A 22767-nucleotide genomic window follows, 5' to 3' on the forward strand; every position below is an offset into this window, starting at 1 on the left:
AATAACATTTACATTTACTCTGATGGACTACCCAGCAGTGGGGAATAAGTTTCATTACACTAGAAGTCTTTCAGAAAGCGCTGTAACTAGGTTTAAGGATATGATTCCTTCTTTATGTTCTCTAATGCCATATACCAACACAGTGCAGAGTAGCTACCTAAACTCTGTAAGTGAGATAGAGTATCTCGTCAATAGTTTTACATCCTCATTGAAGACAACTTTGGATGCTGTAGCTCCTCTAAAAAAGAGAGCTTTAAATCAGAAGTGCCTGACTCCGTGGTATAACTCACAAACTCGTAGCTTAAAGCAGATAACCCGTAAGTTGGAGAGGAAATGGCATCTCACTAACTTAGAAGATCTCCAACCTTCCTTTTCTCTCAAAAATTCTTGAAAGGGTAGTTGTAAAACAGCTAACTGATCATCTGCAGAGGAATGGTCTATTTGAAGAGTTTCAGTCAGGTTTTAGAATTCATCATAGTACAGAAACAGCATTAGTGAAGGTTACAAATGATCTTCTTATGGCCTCGGACAGTAGACTCCTCTCTGTGCTTGTTCTGTTAGACCTCAGTGCTGCTTTTGATACTGTTGACCATAAAATTTTATTACAGAGATTAGAGCATGCCATAGGTATTAAAGGCACTGCGCTGTGGTGGTTTGAATCATATTTGTCTAATAGATTACAATTTGTTCATGTAAATGGGGACTCTTCTTCACAGACTAAAGTTAATTATGGAGTTCCACAAGGTTCTGTGCTAGGACCAATTTTATTCACTTTATACATGCTTCCCTTAGGCAGTATTATTAGACGGTATTGCTTAAATTTTCATTGTTACGCAGATGATACCCAGCTTTATCTATCCATGAAGCCAGAGGACACACACCAATTAGCTAAACTGCAGGATTGTCTTACAGACATAAAGACATGGATGACCTCTAATTTCCTGCTTTTAAACTCAGATAAAACTGATGTTATTGTACTTGGCCCCACAAATCTTAGAAACATGGTGTCTAACCAGATCCTTACTGTGGATGGCATTACCCTGACCTCTAGTAATACTGTGAGAAATCTTGGAGTCATTTTTGATCAGGATATGTCATTCAAAGCGCATATTAAACAAATATGTAGGACTGCTTTTTTGCATTTACGCAATATCTCTAAAATCAGAAAGGTCTTGTCTCAGAGTGATGCTGAAAAACTAATTCATGCATTTATTTCCTCTAGGCTGGACTATTGTAATTCATTATTATCAGGTTGTCCTAAAAGTTCCCTGAAAAGACTTCAGTTAATTCAAAATGCTGCAGCTAGAGTACTGACGGGGACTAGAAGGAGAGAGCATATCTCACCCATATTGGCCTCTCTTCATTGGCTTCCTGTTAATTCTAGAATAGAATTTAAAATTCTTCTTCTTACTTATAAGGTTTTGAATAATCAGGTCCCATCTTATCTTAGGGACGTCGTAGTACCATATCACCCCAATAGAGCGCTTCGCTCTCAGACTGCAGGCTTACTTGTAGTTCCTAGGGTTTGTAAGAGTAGAATGGGAGGCAGAGCCTTCAGCTTTCAGGCTCCTCTCCTGTGGAACCAGCTCCCAATTCAGATCAGGGAGACAGACACCCTCTCTACTTTTAAGATTAGGCTTAAAACTTTCTTTTTTGCTAAAGCTTATAGTTAGGGCTGGATCAGGTGACCCTGAACCATCCCTTAGTTATGCTGCTATAGACGTAGACTGCTGGGGGGTTCCCATGATGCACTGTTTCTTTCTCTTTTTGCTCTGTATGCACCACTCTGCATTTAATCATTAGTGATCGATCTCTGCTCCCCTCCACAGCATGTCTTTTTCCTGGTTCTCTCCCTCAGCCCCAACCAGTCCCAGCAGAAGACTGCCCCTCCCTGAGCCTGGTTCTGCTGGAGGTTTCTTCCTGTTAAAAGGGAGTTTTTCCTTCCCACTGTAGCCAAGTGCTTGCTCACAGGGGGTCGTTTTGACTGTTGGGGTTTTACATAATTATTGTATGGCCTTGCCTTACAATATAAAGCGCCTTGGGGCAACTGTTTGTTGTGATTTGGCGCTATATAAAAAAATTGATTGATTGATTGATTGACTCCTGTCACATAAAATGCGTCAACCACCTGGATTTACAAGTCTGTCGATGTCACAAAGAGGAAGAGGATGCAGGGATCGGACACAGATTTTTGACACCCCCCCCCCCCCCATTCTTGTATCAGTTTGATAACCACCAGCTCCTCAAAATAAACTGATTCCCTTTTTTCTTAAAAAGTTTTGTTTTTGGATTTCAGGGAAAATGTTTTAATAAATAACTTTATTTATTTACTTATTTTAAATTGCAACAAATGTAACACCTACTGTTTCATCCGCTGCACTTTGAGTTGCACATATATTTGATGGGCAGTCGAGGCCTTATGTTTTAAAGATGATCACTCAAAGCTGCCAAAGTTACAGAAGAAAATCCACTGCAGGTTGTCAAAAAAGGAAGTCTGGCATATCTTCAAAAAGTAAGTCCAGTAAACATGAAACATGGTCCAGTGACACAGAAAAATTAACAAAACGCTGCATAGAAAAAGCATGAAATTCACATCTCAACAACTTATCCATCAAAGACCAGCAAAGATCAAAGAATGAGTTCAAGTTCACTGATTGATTGTGGGCTTAAAGAAAGCTAATGCCAGAGAAGAGAAGAATAAGAGAAGAGTTGTGGTTTTGTGTGAGTAGTAGAGAAGTATTTGAGGGAGATGCAGCCCAGCCAGATGCAGTGAGGCAAATAAGTATTTGATCCACTGTCGATTTCACAAGTTTTCCCACCTACAAAGAATGGAGAAGTCTGTAATTTTTATACACTTCAACTGTGAGAGACAGAATCTCATTGTATCATTTTTAAACAATTAATTTCAATTTTACTGCATAAAATAAGTGTTTGATACAATAGAAAAACAGACCTTAATATTTGGTACAGAAACCTTTGTTTGCAATTACAGGTTTACTTATGTGCTCAATTAAAATAGGTTTGTGTTCATTAACACGTGCAAAATTCTCATTTACATACGACCTTCTACCACAGTCAACTGCACATTTACTCTTTGAAAATAAATACTGAGATCTCTGTAAATCAGGACCTCTGTCCGGGGCTGAAACAGGTCAGCACCACGGACAGCTCCACCTAAAAAACAAACAAAATGATCACAAAGCAGTGTGATTCTCGTCCATCCATCCATCCATCCATCCATCCATCCATCCATCCATCCATCCATCCATCCATCCATCCATCCATCCATCCATCCATCCATCCATCTATCCATTTTCTGTCCCCAACCGAAGCCAGCAGCAGTATGATTTTAATTCAATTCAGTTCAATTCAAAGGGACTTTATTGCTACAAGAAACACACGTTTACATTGGCAAAGCAAGTGTGATATAAAACAAAGGAATACAGGAATAAAAGAATGAAATAAAAATAAAAATTGTGTTTTCACTTCAAAACAAAGATATACTATCAAATGTACTATAAGTATGGCATTATTATAATTTTGCAATAAAAAGGCTGATTTACATATGAGATAATTAATTTTAAATATTAACACGTGTTTTTGCTATTAAAAGGAAATACAAGCTTATTATTATTATTATTATTATTATTATTATTATTATTATAAAATTAATTTTAAAACATCCAAAGTGATGTTTGACCAAACTACTAGGAGAACCCGATCGAGTGTCTGCACTAAGTTCAGTATCCTACCTCCGGACAAATGCCACATTTTGTAAAGGTGAGTCACCAGGGGGCGCCACAAATGCAAAAAAAACAAAACAAAAAAAAAAACAGTCACAAAACTACACGAAATTCACCTGGTATGATTGGGAACCAGGGCCGAGTTGAACCCTACAACTAAGTGGGCGTGCCTCATTATGGAAACTGACCTTGAGAATATCTCTCTCTCTTTTCAAAATTTCACCAAAACTCAACTGTTTGTCCTTCAGAGCTGAAACTTCATATCATATAGTTAATCATATTAAAATTAATATATTTCCATATATTCCATCAAATACCACCAAAGTTGAAAGAAATGTTCCCTTTTGTGCAGAAATTAAGTTTAAATTTTCTGTTTAATTTAAGTCCAACTTTACTATATTTTTTTTAAATTTCTTTTTAAATATGAGTTATAATGTTAAAGGGGGCGTGGCTCACACTGTACAACGTATCAAGCTGAAAAGTTTATGGATCTGTTGATGTTACTCATATACAACAAATCACATTTACTCACCTGCAGGTGGCGCTGTATTAAAGGAAAATGCATTTTGACCTGAAATACACATTGCAGTCAACATTCAACCAATCAAACGTCCCATATTCTTTTCAGTGTACTGAATGTTCTACAATGTGCCACGCCCATTTCTACCTTTTAATTAATAAATACATTTATTTGTTTGTTTTCAGTTTCAGCAAATGTAACACCTACTGTTATGTAACAACCTCTGCCTTGGTTATGAGTCTCATCTGGACATAGAGTTGCACATATACCTTTAGAGTGAACTGCCCTTTGGATGCAGCTACAAACAAAAACCTCAAGCAAACCATATCCCAACCTTCAGTGCAGCTACGGCACTAAAGGATCAGCAAAAGTCAAATTCAAAAAAGAAAGAAAGATTGTTAATATGGACATAAACATTTGCAAGCATATAATGAAATTCATTTTTAACTATCATTTTACTTAAATTGCATTTTACAAACCTTGGAAAAAAAATAAAAACAAATGTAATTTTATTGAAGACAGAAAAAAAATAAATTATTAAAAATTGTAATTGAAACACCTAAAATAAAGTTTTTGGTTTGTTTTTTACAAGTAGTGACTGTTTTCAGATTTTTATTTATTTATTTATATATTAAATAAACAAACACACTAGCAAACTACCTGCACTATGATCGGAATGCTGAAATCATCTATCCTGGAATGGAGTTATAAAAGATAATTAAAAAAAATTGTATCTGTAAAAACTTGAATGGAAATTACCAAAACTATTATTGTCACTTCATTTGCATGTGGGGTTTGAACCAAGAACCATCCACACTGAAACCAAGAGCACTCACCATTTGATAATCACCCCTGGCTGTGCAGTTATTTAAATATTGTAAACTAAGTAAACGGAAGAGAACTTGGAGTGATTTGTGGTCCAGAATGTGTTTTGCCTTACTCAGTACTTAAATGCTTCTTGACAGTTTCAATTTTGTTTTTAATTTTGACAACCTGTCTGCTAACTCACGGTACAGTTTCAGTCCATCTTTAGCCACCTTAGAAAAATTATCATTCGCTTTAATGTAACTGTTGCAAAGAATGCACAGTTCTCCCTCACTGTTTCCATGGCTCAAGAAGGGTTTAGCTGTCATTGCCGTAGCTTCCACAAAAGTCTATTTCTTGTCCACGCTAACATTCTCTAATAAAATCACAGCATCACACAATCTGCAAAGAAATCTTAGTTATTTATCCCATCAAAATAATGGAGAGAGCAACCCCATGATCAAAGACACACAATTGCAAATTGGCCACTTCAGACAAAATCATGAAATGCATGGTCAAAATACGTTTTGTTTATAAAAAAAAACTTTAGTTTTTACAGGTTATTATATACCAGTAAATTAGCCATAAAATTTTGTGAACTGGATAATAGATTCATAAATGATATTTCGATGATTTTAGGTAAACTAAAAACTAACATACCAGGAGTGTCGATTTTGCAAATCAGAGATAACAAGCTTTCCCGCCAATCTAGTACTCAGAAACGGGACGAGAACCCTTAAATTGAATTGAAAATATGAATTCACCAAACTATGCCCCTTGATCACAAATTATTGCTACATCATTCATTGCTTAAAACTTTCCTTTTTGCTAAAGCTTATAGTTAGGGCTGGATCAGGTGACCCTGAACCATCCCTTAGTTATGCTGCTATAGACGTAGACTGCTGGGGGGTTCCCATGATGCACTGTTTCTTTCTCTTTTTGCTCTGTATGCACCACTCTGCATTTAATCATTAGTGATCGATCTCTGCTCCCCTCCACAGCATGTCTTTTTCCTGGTTCTCTCCCTCAGCCCCAACCAGTCCCAGCAGAAGACTGCCCCTCCCTGAGCCTGGTTCTGCTGGAGGTTTCTTCCTGTTAAAAGGGAGTTTTTCCTTCCCACTGTAGCCAAGTGCTTGCTCACAGGGGGTCGTTTTGACCGTTGGGGTTTTACATAATTATTGTATGGCCTTGCCTTACAATATAAAGCGCCTTGGGGCAACTGTTTGTTGTGATTTGGCGCTATATAAAAAAATTGATTGATTGATTGATTGATCAGCTTTAAAGCAAGTCCTAGACCATTTACTATAGTAAAGCAATGGCTTTGGCAGCCGTATTGAATTTTCTGATAGACTGCATGATCCAATTTGCAAAATACTGGTGGAAATGGATTCCTTAACCATAAAAACCTATGGACAGACACCAGAAGTGTGGCCGTAGTCCTTCTAGAATAGGAGATATGACACTTTGAAGTTTAGGGGGCCGCGCCCGGTGGCCATCTTGGATTTGCACAATGGAAAAGCCTGGTTATGATGTTATAACTCACCAAATCATACCAAAAAACAAAACAAAACAAAACAAAAAAACAGATCTTTAGACAAGTTCCTACCACTTAAGACCAACTTTATGTATCTTGGCATCCATCTGGATTTTTGGCAGCCATCTTGGATTCTGGACAAATTTTAAGATGGCACAAAATCTTATTTTGATTAGTATCATCTGAAGTACCAGAATCCATTGAGAAAACCTTGACAGGAAAAAATGGCAGTTTTTTACCAGGCTCCGCCCTGTCTATAAACCTGAGTAAGCCACACTCAGACTTATAAAGGTCTGAGGAAGAAATAAAATAAACATAAAATTCAACAGAATGGAAAAGGTGTTTGCAAAGAGCAAATTTAAAAAATATATGTATTCACGGTTTTAGAATATCTCAGAATCACTGGCGCTCTGGGGAGGGAAGGTTGATAATGGCTCGCTTTAACTTTAACATTGAAAACGCCATAGACATGCTAACGCGTTAGCATCAGTCCCGTTTTTAAGTTATAAAATACATCCAGCAACTGTTTCAGAAGACCGTAACAGGTCGGTTTAACATAAAAAGGTAAATATTACTCACAGACAAATGCTCTTTAGGGTTTTAGCAGGTTAAAATGAAGATAAAGTGAAATAAATCAAAGAGCCAACAAAGCAGCAGATTGAAGATTGAAGCACTGCTTCATTGGTTCAAGGTTCAAAGCAAAGCCACACTGCAGAAATGGTTGATTATACAGACCCGCTACAAGGTTTGTAATCAGTGTTGTATAGCAACTAAATAAAAATACTTCACTACAGACGGTTGCAGTTCCGGATCACCTTTTTTTAAAGTCCTGCTATACGGAGCCATAATGCAACTGATTGTCCTTTAATTGTGTATTGTTCTATTGGGTATTTGGATGTTATTTAGCTGAAAAAGTCTGGGTGGAGTAGCGCTTCTGTGCCCAAGAATGTCTTTTGAACACAAAATGATAGAAATTATACTTATTAAATGAGAATTTACTTCATTTCGAAAAGCGCCGTTATACGTTTTTACGAGCAAAAAATTAAGTGTGGAGGTAAGATTTTCCCGAATTAAAGTATGTTTTGGGAGACTTTGTACTTTACTTGAGTTTTTTTTAATTCAGCTTACTTTCACTTTTACTTCACTACATTTCCAACCTTAATTGCATACTTCTACTCCAAGACATTTTCTAGTCACCATGCCGTTACTCGTTACAAAAAACACACACACACACACACACAAAAAAAGTCGTGTTTTCACCCAGAGACACCACTGATTACTAGTTACTGCAACAAAGTCAGGCCAATTTGTCATGAGGCATGTCCGATAGGCTTTTTTGCAGTTGCGCACTTGTGCACTTGTTTATCAGGAAAATCATCATTTCTCTACACTGATTACAGACCTGCAGTGGGTCTGTAATCAACTTTTCTGTAGTGCAGCTTTGCTTTGAACCTTGAACCAATCGAAGCAGTGATTCACAGGTCGAAGCAGTGCTTCGATTTATGATTCGTGGATTGATTGCTATATTTCACTTTATCCTCATTTTTCCCCGGTAAAACCCCGAAGAGCATGTCTGTGAGTAATATTTAATGTTTTTATATTAAACCGGCCTGTTATAGTCTTCCGAAACAGTTGATAGATGTATTTTATAACTTAAAAACAGGACCGATGCTAACGCTTTAGCATGTCTATGGCGTTTTCAATGTTAAAGTTAGCATTAAGCTGTTTGCATCAGCACGTTTGTGTTGATTTGTTTTCTGTATAAATAATGGCTCAGCGTTCGTTGTCGTAAAAGAGTCAAATTGTATTTTTTTTTATTCATATATTATAGCAACAACAATAATAGTCTACATAATAGACAATAATAGTCAATAATAATAGACTAATAATGTTACAGTACAATTTTAGAGAAAGAGACAAAGAACCTAATGAAACAAACACAACAGAAAAGATAAAACCATGTAACAATGAAAATAAATAAATACATATAGAAATAAATAACTGTTTCCTGTGAACACCTAGTGAGTAGCCTACTCTCATTTAGGTTTTGAAACCTTGTTTCTGAAGTGTTTTTGTGTGATGTGCACAATTTTCAGTATATTGACTAATACTACCAGTCATTTACAAACCTAGATCAACTTTTATTTAAAAAAAAAAAATCAGTCCGTTTTTGATTATTAACATTTACTTGTACTTTTACTTTCAATACTTGAGTACATTTAGTTGTACATTATTTGTCATACTTAAATACAATAAATACGAGATACTTTTAAGACTTTTACTTGAGTAGCATTTCAATCAGTGACTTGAACTTCTACCAAAGTCATTTTTTAATGGGTATCTGTACTTTTACTTAAGTGTGATTTTCCAGTACTTTATACAACACTGTTTGTAATCAAAGTAGAGAAATAATCATTTTGAGTGAGTCATGTAAAATATGACTGGTTGTTGGTAGTTTTTGTCGTTTTAATGAAAATAAAAGTTGGCAAACAAAACAGTGAGCTGCAGTTGTGTTGTGAGCTACAGTACGGCCTGCCACGAACTGTGATGCATTTTCATGCAATGTGAAATCTGTAAAAAAAAAAAAAAAAAAAAAAAAAAAAAGTAAAATTGTTTGACAAAAAGGAAACTAAATAAAAGATATAATGAAATAAGACATAATTAATGATGAAAATGAAAAAAATTAAAGATGGAACGCTTCACAAATTTGCGTGTCATCCTTGCGCAGGGGACCATGCTAATCTTCTCTGTATCGTTCCAATTTTAGTATATGTGCTACTGTTGTGGCACAGTAACTGTATGTTTTTATCACAGTATATAAAGGCCACTCGCCATAGCACAGCCTCACTCATGGTTCTCTTCAAAACATGAATTCATGGTGAAAAAAAATTATTAAATAGTTCAGAGGATTTCTGAGTAAATTCTATGATAATTCGCTGATGTTGATGAAATAAATGCGTCTACTTTCACAAAAGCGTTCATGGGTATTCTATGCAAAGCAGCAGTTTACGTCATGCTGTCCGGATTGGTTGACTCCTCCCAAACCCACCCCACCCGCACCATCTTCTCGTCACCACTAGGTTGCGCCATTGCCACACTGTTGAGTTCATCCAACACGTAGATGCCCCGCCTACCGCCAACAACTTCCTTTTTCTTCACAATAAAAACAGCCGAAAGCAGCTGAAAATGGCCGCCGCGACCGTAGCGGGGCCTGACAGCCACAGTATGGAGGAGAAGAAGTTCGAGTATTTCTCTTCTATCAATTCAATGGCTAAGAAAATAATGCAGGAGAGGGAGAAAATTAAAACCAAGCACGGCTTGACCTGGGAGAAAATGACGCCGCAGGAGCAGGACAGCGCCATCGATAACTGCATGATGGATCCTCACATCCGAGCTCGGTACGCGATGCACCGGGTGGACCGAGAAGAAGTGGTCTGTTACCCCAAACTGCTCTTACAAACGGGGCAGAAGGTCGTGCATTTCGGCGACGAGGTAACTGAACTATGACCTTGTGGGCCAGTGTTTTTAGCCTGTTAGCTGTTTTTAGCCTGACTGCTTTTCTGACGAACCATCCTACTTTGACTCGTCTGTCAGTTATAAATGTGGTCATTTGGCCAGTATCTGTTGTATTGAATGACTTAAAAAAAACAGCAAAAGTGGAAATGCGGGATTAATGTAAAGAGACACCAAACGCACGGAATCCTCAAAGCTAACACCATGCTAACACAAGTGTGCTAATACAGAGAATATCACTGAAAAACGAGGCACGAGCAATAATTGAATCCAACGATTTCGGAATCATTTGTTTACTTTAATAAAGTGAAAAGCAATTTATATTTGACAGCTGAGAAATGACGTTTTGCGTTGTGCGCAGGAGGACGTTTTTAGGACGCAAGCGGTCGGCAGGCGGCGCGCTAGTCTGGGAAATTAGTGAAGCTTTTGGAAATCTGAGCTCTAAATTATGGTAAAAATGAATTAAAAGAACAGACTAATCCTAGTGCAATTGGAAAAACATTAAAAGAACGATTTCCTCCGACAGGTATTGTTTTTTTTTATTGCACTTTAAAAAAGCCACAAGAAAAACAAAACAAATCCTGATAACACATCCACAACAGATAGTAGAATTATGGGTGTAAGGATGCACAACATCCACAAGTCACGTCTGGGAGCATGCACCGGTGCTCCGCTTGTGTCCTGGATGTCAAACACCCACTGCAGACAACCGGGTCGCCACCTATTTGACGTCAGCATGTGAAATAGGGATGCACTGATCCACAATTTTCACTTCCGATCCAATCCCGATACCTGAATTTGGATATCTGCTGATACCAATACTTTTCTGATCCGATACCAGAACTCTGTTTGCTTTAATATTATTATTATTATCATTATTGTTGATTTTGAGGATTTTCTTAAAAAGGAGACCTGAAAGTTGAGCTACAATTGGCCAGAAGGTGTATATCTAAGATGAAAGGTTAGACTTGATGTTTTGGTGAAAGAATTAAGTACTTTTATTTTTTTATAAACTTTTATAGCCTTATTTTTGTAGGCAGGGGTGGTGGCCAAGTGGTTAATGCGCTTGGTTTCAGTGTAGAAGGTTCTGGGTTCAAATCCCACCCCTGCCACATTTCTCCATGTAATGTGGAGTTGCATCAAAGGGCATCCGGTGTAAAACCTGATCGGATTGGTCCCATCCCTAATGTGAAATATAGGCATCCCATGGGCCTCTTCCAGCTACTGGAGTCATCAAAATTCAGGCACCTTCATGCTGGATAATGCACAGAGAAACTGGGCAGGGGTGGTGGTAAGCGGCTAAGTGTGCTTCTCTTCCCCCCCCAATTTGAAGACACCCCATGTAATGTGGATTTGGTTCAGGAAGCCAAAGGGACTTACTTACCTTAATTTTCAAAGAGCATATGTGACAAGACCACTTATTGTTAGCACAAATCATAACTTTTCCAGCCAGTCTTTTTTTTTATTTATTTTTTTTATAGACAAGTCAGGGGTTGGCGACATGAACATTTCAAAGTCCATGAATGTCTTGGACTTTATTTATACACCTATTCTACAGAGTGCCCTTCCTTCCTGTTTCACCCTGAATAGCAAATTGGTGCGTTATGAGGCATCACAGTAACTTCTTGATCCATCTTTTGTCAATCTTGAACAAACTTGGTATATGCAGAAGTTACGGCCATCATCGGCACCAATTTTGAAATCGGGGTGAAATTTTCAAACTGTTTAAAAAAAAAAAAAAAAAAAAAAAAATGCAGCCTGATTCGCTAAATCGCCAGCATTACTTGGTCATGTCTGGGTGTTTGTCATCTTAACAAGCTTCTGTCATGTTCACACATTTTTAAATGGGGTAGTCATAGTGAGTACAGCTTGAAACGTTATTGATTGTGTTCCACTGGGGTAAAATTTTGAGACAAAAGCAGCATTTGTTGCAGTTCTGGCTGAGAAAGCAGCTAACTGCAGCTTTACTTTTGTTTTCATATAGGTTGGCAGGTATATGCTTTATAAGTCAGCCAGTTGCCAGGTCTGCAATTTATACGCCATTGTGATAGGAGGCATGCTGTAGTAAGCCATTTCATCCTGTTTTTGCGCTTTTTCTGGATCGTGGGGTACTGTAATAGCATGGTGCTCTGTGGAATAGGGGTGTTACATCAGTCATTCCTGCAAATAGCACAGTACTGTATGTAAATGTGGAGGTAGTTCTTAATAACTGCTACTGTGCAAGAAGGCGGCTCATTATAGAAGTCACCCAGACAACTCTGAAAGCAATATAGGCTTCTGTGCCAGTGACTGGATGAACTGCTCATGGTGTTGAAAAGGCTATAATTCCAAAATGATTAATGCAATATTTTTGTTAAACCCCATGAATTAAATCGGTCTACACTGCAAACACATTTGGCATCTAGATTCTTTAATTTTACCTGTGTTGTGGTGGTGTACAAAGGCAAACTTTTAAAAATGGTGTCACTTTCCAAATACTTATGCATCTGACTGTATTTCCCCATTAGTCAAATTTGTTAGAATGTCATTGAAATTTTGTGGAGACTTGTAAAACTACACATTTTTGGAAAGTGTTTGCAATAGTCAATCAGAAATTAAATAATTTCATTTTCCTAGGAGCCACCATGGTGGCCAATTTATTCATTCATTCATTCTTTGCCGCTTGTCCAAGTCACGGTGGTAGCAGACTAAGCAGCTCATCCCACGCTTTCCTATCCTTAGCCAAACCCTGTAACTCTTCCCAGGGGATCCTCAGGCGTTCCCAAGACAACTGGAGAACGTAATCCCTCCAGCATGTCTTGGGTCTTCCTTGGGGCATCCTCCCAGTTGGACATGCCTAGAAGACCTCCCTAGGAAGACGTCCAAGGGGCATCCTTACCAGATACCTGAACCAACTCACTCCGCTCCTTTCGATGCGAAGAAGCAGCGGCTCAACTCTTGAGTCTCTCCTGAATAGTCGAGATTGTCAACTTGTCCAAGAGTGTAAGCCCAGATACTCTAATGAGGAATCTCATTTCCACCACTTCTACCCATGACCTGATTCTTTTGGTCATTACACAGTGTTCATGATCATAGGTGAGGATAGGAGTGTAAATTGAGAACCTCACCTTCTGGCTCAACTCCTTACTGAAGTCTCTGTCTCTCTCAACACATGCAGATCTGTACATTTTCACGTTTAGGTTCATATTTCAGATGAAAAAGTAAACCTTTTCTAACAGACAGTCAGCGGGGAACAGGACTGGATATGTGGCAGTCCTGTTATGTTCTTGTACTGCTGCTGGAACAGAATGCTTTGGATGTGTGTGTGTGTGGTGTAATAGTACAACTGTTTTGTTACCTTCTAGAAGGACAGTCGTCTGTACATATGCTTCGAACTATGCATTTATCACGCGTGTCTCCATTTAGGATATTACCTGGCAGGATGAGCATTCAGCTCCCTTCTCATGGGAAACAAAGGTAATCCTTGAGTCACATGAATTTTTCAGACTCTGGCTGGAAATTTCTCATTGTGCACAGTTTAAATATTGTAATTTAGCAGCATGGTGTCATTTTGTAAAAATGTCCGGAGTTGTACTGTCTGTCATGGTTTTTTTCCTGGAATTGACTTTGCTTCCACCCTGTAGAGCCAGTTAGAGTTCAGCTTGACATCGGGCTCTTCGGACCAGGGGATCCCCACCTCACAGGCAGACTCAAAGGCTGTAAAGGGACTGCATTCCAGCCAGCTTAGTAAGACTGCGTCAGGATCCAAGGTATGATTATACTTTTTGTTAGACATACTAATTTTGTTGTGACTTTACTGTGGTGGTTTTCATGTCTGTGTTTCAGATGGAACAGACATGCCTAACTTGTAACTCGCTCATGTTTTTTCTTGTTTGTTTGTTTTTTTTTTAAGTTGCATTTTACAAACTACATCTCTACTTCTAACACCTTGCAGACCTGCCAATTGATGCACATTTTATGTAACCACTACACATTTGACACTCCCAGTGCGCTGTTACAGACACAAAAATTATACAAAAGCTTTCAAGTTGGCAGCAGGAGGCTTTGTGTTGAACAAATGCTCTGGCTGTTCCTGAAGAACTTTATTATGATGTTGAATGTATCCAGTCTGACAACTGGTCAAACTGATGTGTGTCTTGTGGGACAGATGCCAACCGATTCCCCAAAGCTCCTTCATTTGAGCAAGATTAACTCTGATCTACGTATGAAGTTGTGTGTCATCAGCATGCCCGTGAAAAGAAATTCCAGAACATCTCAATATCTGTCTGAGAGGTGCTGTATGAAGAGAGAGCAGCAAAAGGCCCAGTACAGAACCCTGTGGCACCCCGTAATTTATTGGAACAAGTTTTGAAGTAATGTTATAAAAGACACATCAACAACCCCTCAATCACCAACCAAAGAATTTTTTCGATGTTGGCACGTCTGCCCCTTGTTAAATTAAGAAATTTCAAAAGAATGAAGTGCACTGCCATTTGATTGGCCAAGATTTTGTGATTTTCAGAGGGACATTGTGAGAATTTTTTTTTGTTATTCTACAGGTGGCAGGTGGTGAGGGCTGGAGGCCAGAGGAGGAGTCTTCTTTCTGGAAGATCAGTGCTGAGAGGTCCAAGCTGGAGGGAGAGAAAGCAGACTTCCAGTCCCTGACACCTAGCCAGATTAAATCCCTGGAGAAAGGAGAAATATCGCTCCCCTCCTACCGCCGACAGGTATCTCGCGGTTCAATGATTATCATCTCGTTTCTGCTTCAAACTACACTTCAGTCATCATCTATCTCAGCAACAGATATCTGAAGCTTTTGTACAACAATCATTTCTCCATAAATTCAGCATTATTTTTATCATAGAAGAGCGATGCGGCTACACAGGCTGCTAGCTGTTGCGTTCACTGGGTGTCCGTCATTTCAGAGCATCACAGAATATCACCTTGTTTCTGCTTAAAACTGACATTAGAATGATTTAAGAGGTTTTACTTTGTCATCTAATGGTTAATAATCCCATTAATCCATTTGATCACTTTGGGTGAAGTGACTTCGTCTCAGACGTGCTGCTGTGGTCCAAAATGACGCATACGCAGCGGAGGAAGGGCGGACCAGTTTTAGGGGGGAGGGCATTCAGTCTGCGACACCGGCACTCTGAGTCTTGTTGACTTTCTGAGCGTGTCTGTGCGTCTGCAGCAGGCACACATTTCCCACAATTCCCTGCACGACCAACATCCAATATGGTGGGTATGTAATCCCAATATTGGAAACGGAAAGTAACAATAAAATGAAGTTTTCAAACAAGTCAGATTTCCTCTCACAAAATCACCTTCCTGATCCAAATCACTCAGGCTGTAAAAGTGGCCACCCTGCTGAAACACTGTGGAGTGGCATTTGTACCTTCTGGTAAACTGTAACTGAAATTTCACTTTTTTTTTTTAAGAAAATAATTTTCCCTCTGTGCCACTGACAAAAGCTGAACTATCCTTTTTCTCCAGTCGCAGCCACAGAAGCTAAATATCGATGCTTAATGACTTATGCACATAACCGGTCTGTGACCAAATGACTAGTTTTTGTCTGCTGTTGTTGCCATGTCTCCAGACATGGAACAGATGACATCATCGTCTGGAACTGTACTAACTTGTGACACAGCAGCCCAAACATCTGGATTGACATTGTGAACATAAACCTTCTGTTTTGTAAATGTCCCTGTTTGATCAAACTTATTTTCCTCTCTGTGCATCTTATGAGATTATATTGTACTGCACCAAGTGTATATTCTAAAAATAAATTCCAGACTCTGTGCCATGAGATCAGTTTATTTTTCTTTATTTAAGGAGAATTTGTTTTCTGCAGCGTCTGAGTAGTTAACAGGATGGCCACTGAAGATATGTGTCTGCTGTGTTCTCCAAGGAGCATGAAGTTGCCGACTCTCATCCTCCACCTCCTGGGAGGTCCACAAAGCAGCGTGCGCCCAAACCTCCTGCCCCCCAGCCACCTGCACCTGAAGCTGTCGCAGCCACGCCGGCATCCATCTCCATTTCGCCCAGTCCAGCCCCGCCCATTACCGGGCCCTCCAATGAGGCGGGCTGGGAGCGAGCGCAGAGCACCCTGCCATCTGTTAGCAACACTCTGGATGAAATGTTCTCCTCCAGCCTCATGTCCAAATCCTCCAACCTGCCTACTACCCTGGACAAAGAGAAAGTCAAAGAGGATTCACCCACCTTTGATGCCAGCTCCACCTTCTCCCAAGTAAGTTGTGTCAGAGACGCGTAATTTAGATCAACATATGCAGAAATTGCATGACGGTGAGCTCCTCTGGTAGTCTGACACAGTAACCTCCCCAGTCAAGGCGAGTACCAATTTACAGCTTAGGAGGATGAGACAACCTAGTTTAAGTATCTTGTCCAAGGACACAGACATGAGCTGTATTATCCTGTGTTGGTAAAGGTTACTGTGTGATATCTTTACAAATACTGTGTATGTCGGGGAATTTTGGTCAACATGGTTGCAGACAAGCTCAATGTTTGGCACAGTTTGATTCCAAATGTGGCCACAAGGGGGGACGGGGCATGTCTTTAAAACCTTGGGTAAGCAAGATCTTGACAAGGTATCAATGTGATACTTGGTACATAAAGTTACCTCATTAAAACTTTGCGTGTTTGACATTGAGAACATTTTTCTACTTGTGGCCACCAGGAAGAGAGTCTCTGAAACCGTGTGTGTGTGAGGTAGGGGTTTCGGAAAAAATCGATTCACGTCCGAATCCCGATTCTTATCTATTACGATTCTGAATCAATCCAAAATGTCCAAGAATCGATTTTTAAAAAGCTTTTTTTTTTTTTTTTTTTTTTTTTTTACCATTTTCTTGCTTACTCGCGTGTACTGTTTGTCAGGCAACGGCTTCCATACTACAGCGTCCCCGCGAAGAGAGGGTTCAAACATTTGTGAGCTGCAGCTTAGCATAGCAGACAAAGAGCTAATTCAGCCAGCACCGTCTTTGCTGAAGAGCGCATTTTGGATTTTATTTGCTGCGTAAGGAGCTTGACATGACTTATGCAGTGTGCAAAATCTGCAAAATGAAAGTCAAGTACTTCAGAAACATTTCAAATCCGCAAGCCCACATGCTACGCCATCACCCGGAGCTAAAAGAAGCGGAGCAGCGGTCTCTGCCGACTACTGACCAGTGCTCGCTAAACTGCCAGCCAACTCCAAACGAGCAAAGCAGATAAGTAAATTTACATCTAGAATCACTTGATTAACCTTGTAAAGTTGCATTTTCTTAAACATTTTAAGGAATATAACTTTCTCAGAGCTCTTTAAATCTGAATCGAATTGTCACCCCAAGAATCGGAATCAAATTGAATCATGAGTTGTTGTAAGATTCACATCCCAAGTGTGAGGACTTAACAGTCTTCATGGATTGTGGTTTAAGTTGCGCTGGTAAAGCACTTGCTCTTGTTTACTTCATTTAAACAATGTACAACAGCATTTTAATGTTTTGCGCAGTATTATCTGAAAATGGGAAACTAATGGTTGCTTAAAATCGACTTTTTATGATTCTGTGTTTATATGTATAAAATTGGTGACCACCAGTTTCTGTCTCTGGCAGAGTCTGTGAGCTGGAATATTTTAACAAGTATTTCTTGAGTGTGACAGGCTTGATAATTTGGAAACATCATGCTGGAGTGACTGTTCATTAGCGGCCAAAGAATATTTCTGCTTTCACGAACAAATGGTTTTAGTCTACGGGCCAAGCAGGTTTTTTTTTTTTTTTTTTTTTTTTTTTTTTTTTTTTGTACCACTTCAGGTGATGAAACGACACTTAGAATCCAGCCTCAGTGTACCATGACCTACACAAAAATACATGATAACCATCCCAGGGTGGTAGCTGTAGCCTTATGTGGTACTGATTAGGTCAAAATTGATGACTGGCTCAGGGCTAGAAATAGATGTTGACTGACTTCTCCTGTGTTCTCCCAATGTTTCAATACGTTGTGTCAGTTTCAGTCTGGAAGCTTAGAGTTATTCAGAAGCAACTGATGGTGGACAATGAACAGTATTTGAATTTTCAAATTTCAACAAAACCATGTAATTGTTTAAAGCTTTCTTCTGTAAAAGAGTTGAATTCAGACCTTCTGGGGAAACAGACTGACTGAAGTACTTATGTCAGTATGTGGATCGAACACTACCTCAAATCCTCTAATGGTTCAGAGCATCATATGGAGTCGGGTACCTGAAAAAGCCAACTTATGTCAGAATTTCAACATTAGCCTTGGCTATCAAATATTGTGTAGGCTGCTACGTGTGGCCGCCGCAGCACCCGCCTTCACAAGTGCAGCATTACTTAATAGTTATACAAATGTCAATATGTGGAGTTGAAGAAACAACCAGTCATTACAAAAATGGCAAACTGTTAAATGTTACTGTTAGCAAGCAGTTTTGTGTGAGTACTAACTGCACTCATTGCCAGCTAGCTAGTAGCTGCCAGGATGTTGGGTCTAGTAAAGTATTGAGCCTGCTAAAACTGCTAACATGATTACACAACTTGAACTAGAAACACAAAAGACAGCTGTAGGAGTGAAAAGATACAGCTGTTTAAAGTGGCTGGAATATGACCTCTCTAAGGAGGAGTTGTTCTGTGGGGTGCCGGCAATTTCCTCGACTATCTGGGGAATCTGTCGTTTTTCATCAAAAGCCGTGCCTTCAGGACACATCACATCAGAATTCATGGGAAAACTAGACAACACTTAGAGTACAAGCACACTTTGGAGGTACATCACCCAAAAATACAGATAACTTGAATTAAAATGTGGGTTACACAAATTATTACATAGTTGCATCGTGTGAATGTCATATTTTGACATGTGATGTTAAGGAAAGAATTGAATTGGGTAAAATTACTTTGGCTTGTTTTTGCATAGGTTTATATTTTTTGCCACCAAATGTGTGGATTTGTTGGCCCGTAGTGCTGAAATGTATTAATACCTCAGAGTGTAACACTTCTGTAGACTGTCAGGATTTCACTGACAAATATGAGGAATGTCAACCACAACATTCATGGTGTGACTTGGGGAATTCAGGAAGCTAAGGCGGGGGGGGGGGGGGGGGTCTCCTTTGATGGCTTCGGAATCCAAAGTTGGAAATGCAGAATTTCCCACAGATTGAACACCGAATACCCTCCCCATTGAGCACCACTCATCCCAGGTAAAGGTGAGTTGTTCCAGGTTAGAGGGAGGGATGCTGTAAGTCTTGAAGGTCGACTGATGGTGAGCCCACCAAAGAGCAGTTTTCAGGGTGAGGGATCCCCAGTCCATCGACAGACGTGACCTGCCCAGCGAAGCTGCTTATGGACAATGTGGGTTTCTTTACCCACATACAACCTGCAGATTGGAGGATGGTCACATGAAGAACTTGATTGGCCCAAGTGAAACCATGTTTACCTGTAAATGTACTCTGGCATGAGACATTTGGCACCTCTTGGGCTTTAATGCACTAATGTATTTAATTCATGATTAAAATCAAATGAAAGTGTTCAGGCTACCAATATGTACACATGGGGTCATTTCCCAATCACATGTATGTGTGCTTGGACAAGGCACTTCATCTATATTGTCCCAAACACACAGCTGTGAATGGGCTCAAAGTGTGTATTGGTTGAGCTAATAGGATTAATAAATGGAATAGTGTTGAATGTTTGGTCTCCATAGTAAAGGTCAAACAAGGTCTACGTCTGTTGGCTTCTATGACATGTAAATGGACTGTATTTATATAGCGCTTTTCCATCTGAATCAGACGCTCAAAACGCTTTACAATTATGCCTCACATTCACCCTGATGTCAGGGTGCTGCCATACAAGGCGCTCACTACACACCGGGAGCAATAGGGGATTAAAGGCCTTGCCCAAGGGCCCTTAGTGATTTTTCCAGTCAGGTGGGGATTTGAACCCGTGATCTTCTGGACTCAAGCCCAACACCTTAACCACTAGACCGACATGGACACGGGGGACATGTGACATATGTTACCCCGTAACGTGATAAGTAAGGATGATACTTGGTCCAAACTATTCCTTTTTAAAACCATGTTAACTCAACTAGTAATTTGCATCACTTTTTACCAAAATTGGAGCAACTTTAACTTTTGACCCCTGTCCAAAATTAAACTGACCTTTATCACCATTCTTGCTGTTTTTATTGCGCAACTCCATAGAATTCAGTCACAGGTAGTCCAAACTATACCTTTTTGGAATCTTTATGATCAGGCAAATAATGTGGAATATTTTTCAGTATGATTGGAGCATCTTTTAATTTTGACCTCTATAATTCTTCAATTGACCCCTACCTGATGACGATTGAAAATTCAAGTGGTCAATTGTTTTTTTGTTTTTTTTTTCTTTTTCAAAAGAGGATTGTCTGAGGAGTATTTCTGCTGAATTTGATGCTTTTATCACCATTTGCAGGATTCCCCCCTAAATATTCTCTTATCCGCTGCACTAACTTACATGAATAAGAGAAAGCAGGTTTTTTTTTATGTTTGCCAGTGAATTTGCCTATTCTAAATACTGTATGAAGAGAAAATGAAACAATTTCTTAAATTTCTGCTCATCCTTTTTTGACCAGGCAAAAGACATCTCGTATTTAATCTTTTGTATTTTAAAAGATTTCTGTTGATTCTGATTGTTTGCTGTCTCCACCTTGTTTTACTTTAAATGCTGGGATGTGTTCACAAACTTTTCTATAAAAAGTTAGATGGTGAAGCGCTTATGATTTGGCTGATTTACAGAAATAATCATAAAAAAAAATCAGTTTTTTTTTTTTCCTTTACTCCCTCATTTTTGACACCTGTTGTCTTTCTTTGTCTCTGTGTCCTCTTTACTTTCATCAGTTCAACACGAGCAGCAACATCCTGAAGACTGGGTTCGATTTCCTGGACAACTGGTAAACCAGCCGCCGCGTCCAGACTGAACTCTGAATGAGTCACTGACATCATCACTCTGAAGGAGGACCGCACTGCCGCGACCACACACTTCCACAGCTGTATTTAAGAAATGCCAGAGCTTAAATTAAACCACTTTCTGTCCCTTTAGTTAGTGACTTGCTTCGACCTCGTGTCAGCTCTTGTACGGGTGTTTTTCCTCCTGAATTTGCTGTTTAGAGCTGAAACTTCGCATAGAGTCACATAGTCTGTATCGGTAATCTGTTAGCCGCGTCTGTGTGCTATCAGTCACTGTGCGTTTGCATTGTGGTTCTTTTGGCCCAAACGTTGCTGTGTTAGAGTAGCTGTGCTGCTGATCTACACGACTACATTTGAAGTTGACACGTTCTTGCTTTGTCATTCTTTGGCGTTTCCTTTAATGAGCAGTTGTTTGTGCCAAACCTGTTACCTGTTGTGGAGCTGGTTTGTTTTTATGACGGTACAGTACTGTTAAAGTAGCGTATAGCTGCAGTAATCTGTCATTTTAAAAAGTAAATAAATGAATCGCATACAAAAGTGAACACTAAATTAAATTTTTGTGGGTCCTTTTAAAACTGTTCTACCAAATAAAAGTTTTACATATGAGGAACGAGTGTAATTGCTCGTGTGATTTTCCACTTGCTGTGCGCGGAAACAAGAAATGGGATCGTCGTTGACGCTGTAAAATGTTCTGCAGCCACATTTTCTCAGCTTGCAAGTTTGGATGTTTAAACGCATTTGTCAAAATCGCCGATCAGTCTGTGGCGTAGTAAAAAGCACCGACATCCAGTGCTGCTTTAACTCCTAAACACTTTGAGCTCTTGAGGATCACTTCGTGTTAGCAGAACCAGTTTTCCATCTGTGCAAAACACGAACAACCTCAGACTCTCGTGAAGAGTTTTGGGATTTGTTGTGCTTTTATTTATGCGTTGTTGCAACCGTTTATGTAATAACAGATTTTATTGTAAAAATTACAGTAACCGGTGCAAATGCACGACAACCGCAGCTAGCAATGTTATGACTGCCGCTGTCCATGAACACACACACAAAAAAAACTGTCTACAGATTCTGAGTCTGATTACTGTCACTTAATAATTATTACAATGGTTTGAAAAACTGCACATGAAATTCAGCTAATATTGTAATGGTTTCATCCATTTTTCTAACAATTAGGAAAGTGGATATTATCTAGGAATGTGTAGACAGGTATGTATGTATGTGTATATATATATATAGTAAGTGAGATTAGTTGCAATACAAATATTGATAGGAGGAGTGGTCAGGTTAACTGTTTTGTACATTGTAGTAATTACTGCAGTAGGTGAAATTGCATAGCAATCTGGAGCATTATTAGAGTAACTTTTACATTTGTTGAATTTTACCCATTGTTGTGATTATCTGATTCGGAGTCCTTAGAATTCTATAGTAATGGGAAGAGGCATTAATTACAATACTAACTGTTGCAATAATAGTTTACTTAAGTGATGGTCAGGTGGGTTAATGATCAAGTGGGCTTGTGACCAGAGGATCCTCTGAAATCCCTGCCAGACCAGAAAATCACTCTTGGACAAGGGCATTAATCCCAAAGTTGCTTCCTGTGTGTAGCTCACATGCCTTTACATGGCAGCACCCTGCCATTGGTGTGTGGGTGAATGAGGCATCACTGTAAAGTGCTTTGACCATAAAAATGCATAAAAAAAAAAAAAAAATCAGTTTACGTGTG

General features: G+C 39.2%; 1 protein-coding gene and 1 non-coding gene across 2 annotated transcripts; one reads left to right on the top strand and one right to left on the bottom strand.

Moving 5' to 3' along the window:
- Positions 1–9284: 9284 nt before the first annotated feature.
- Positions 9285–9391, bottom strand: LOC117503676. Its single transcript, XR_004558627.1, has one exon. It is a non-coding gene; the product is annotated as a U6 spliceosomal RNA (small nuclear RNA).
- A 350-nt stretch (positions 9392–9741) lies between these two features.
- On the top strand, positions 9742–21033 carry c21h1orf198 (chromosome 21 C1orf198 homolog). Its single transcript, XM_034162082.1, has 6 exons — positions 9742–10093; positions 13520–13570; positions 13738–13863; positions 14653–14820; positions 16005–16343; positions 20976–21033. Exons 1-6 carry the CDS (start codon positions 9788–9790, stop codon positions 21030–21032), a joined length of 1047 nt encoding a protein of 348 aa, XP_034017973.1. The 5' UTR covers positions 9742–9787; the 3' UTR covers position 21033.
- The last annotated feature ends 1734 nt before the right edge of the window (positions 21034–22767 follow it).

Source organism: Thalassophryne amazonica, chromosome 21, assembly GCF_902500255.1.
Source record: "Thalassophryne amazonica chromosome 21, fThaAma1.1, whole genome shotgun sequence".
NCBI classification, from domain to species: Eukaryota; Metazoa; Chordata; class Actinopteri; order Batrachoidiformes; family Batrachoididae; genus Thalassophryne; species Thalassophryne amazonica.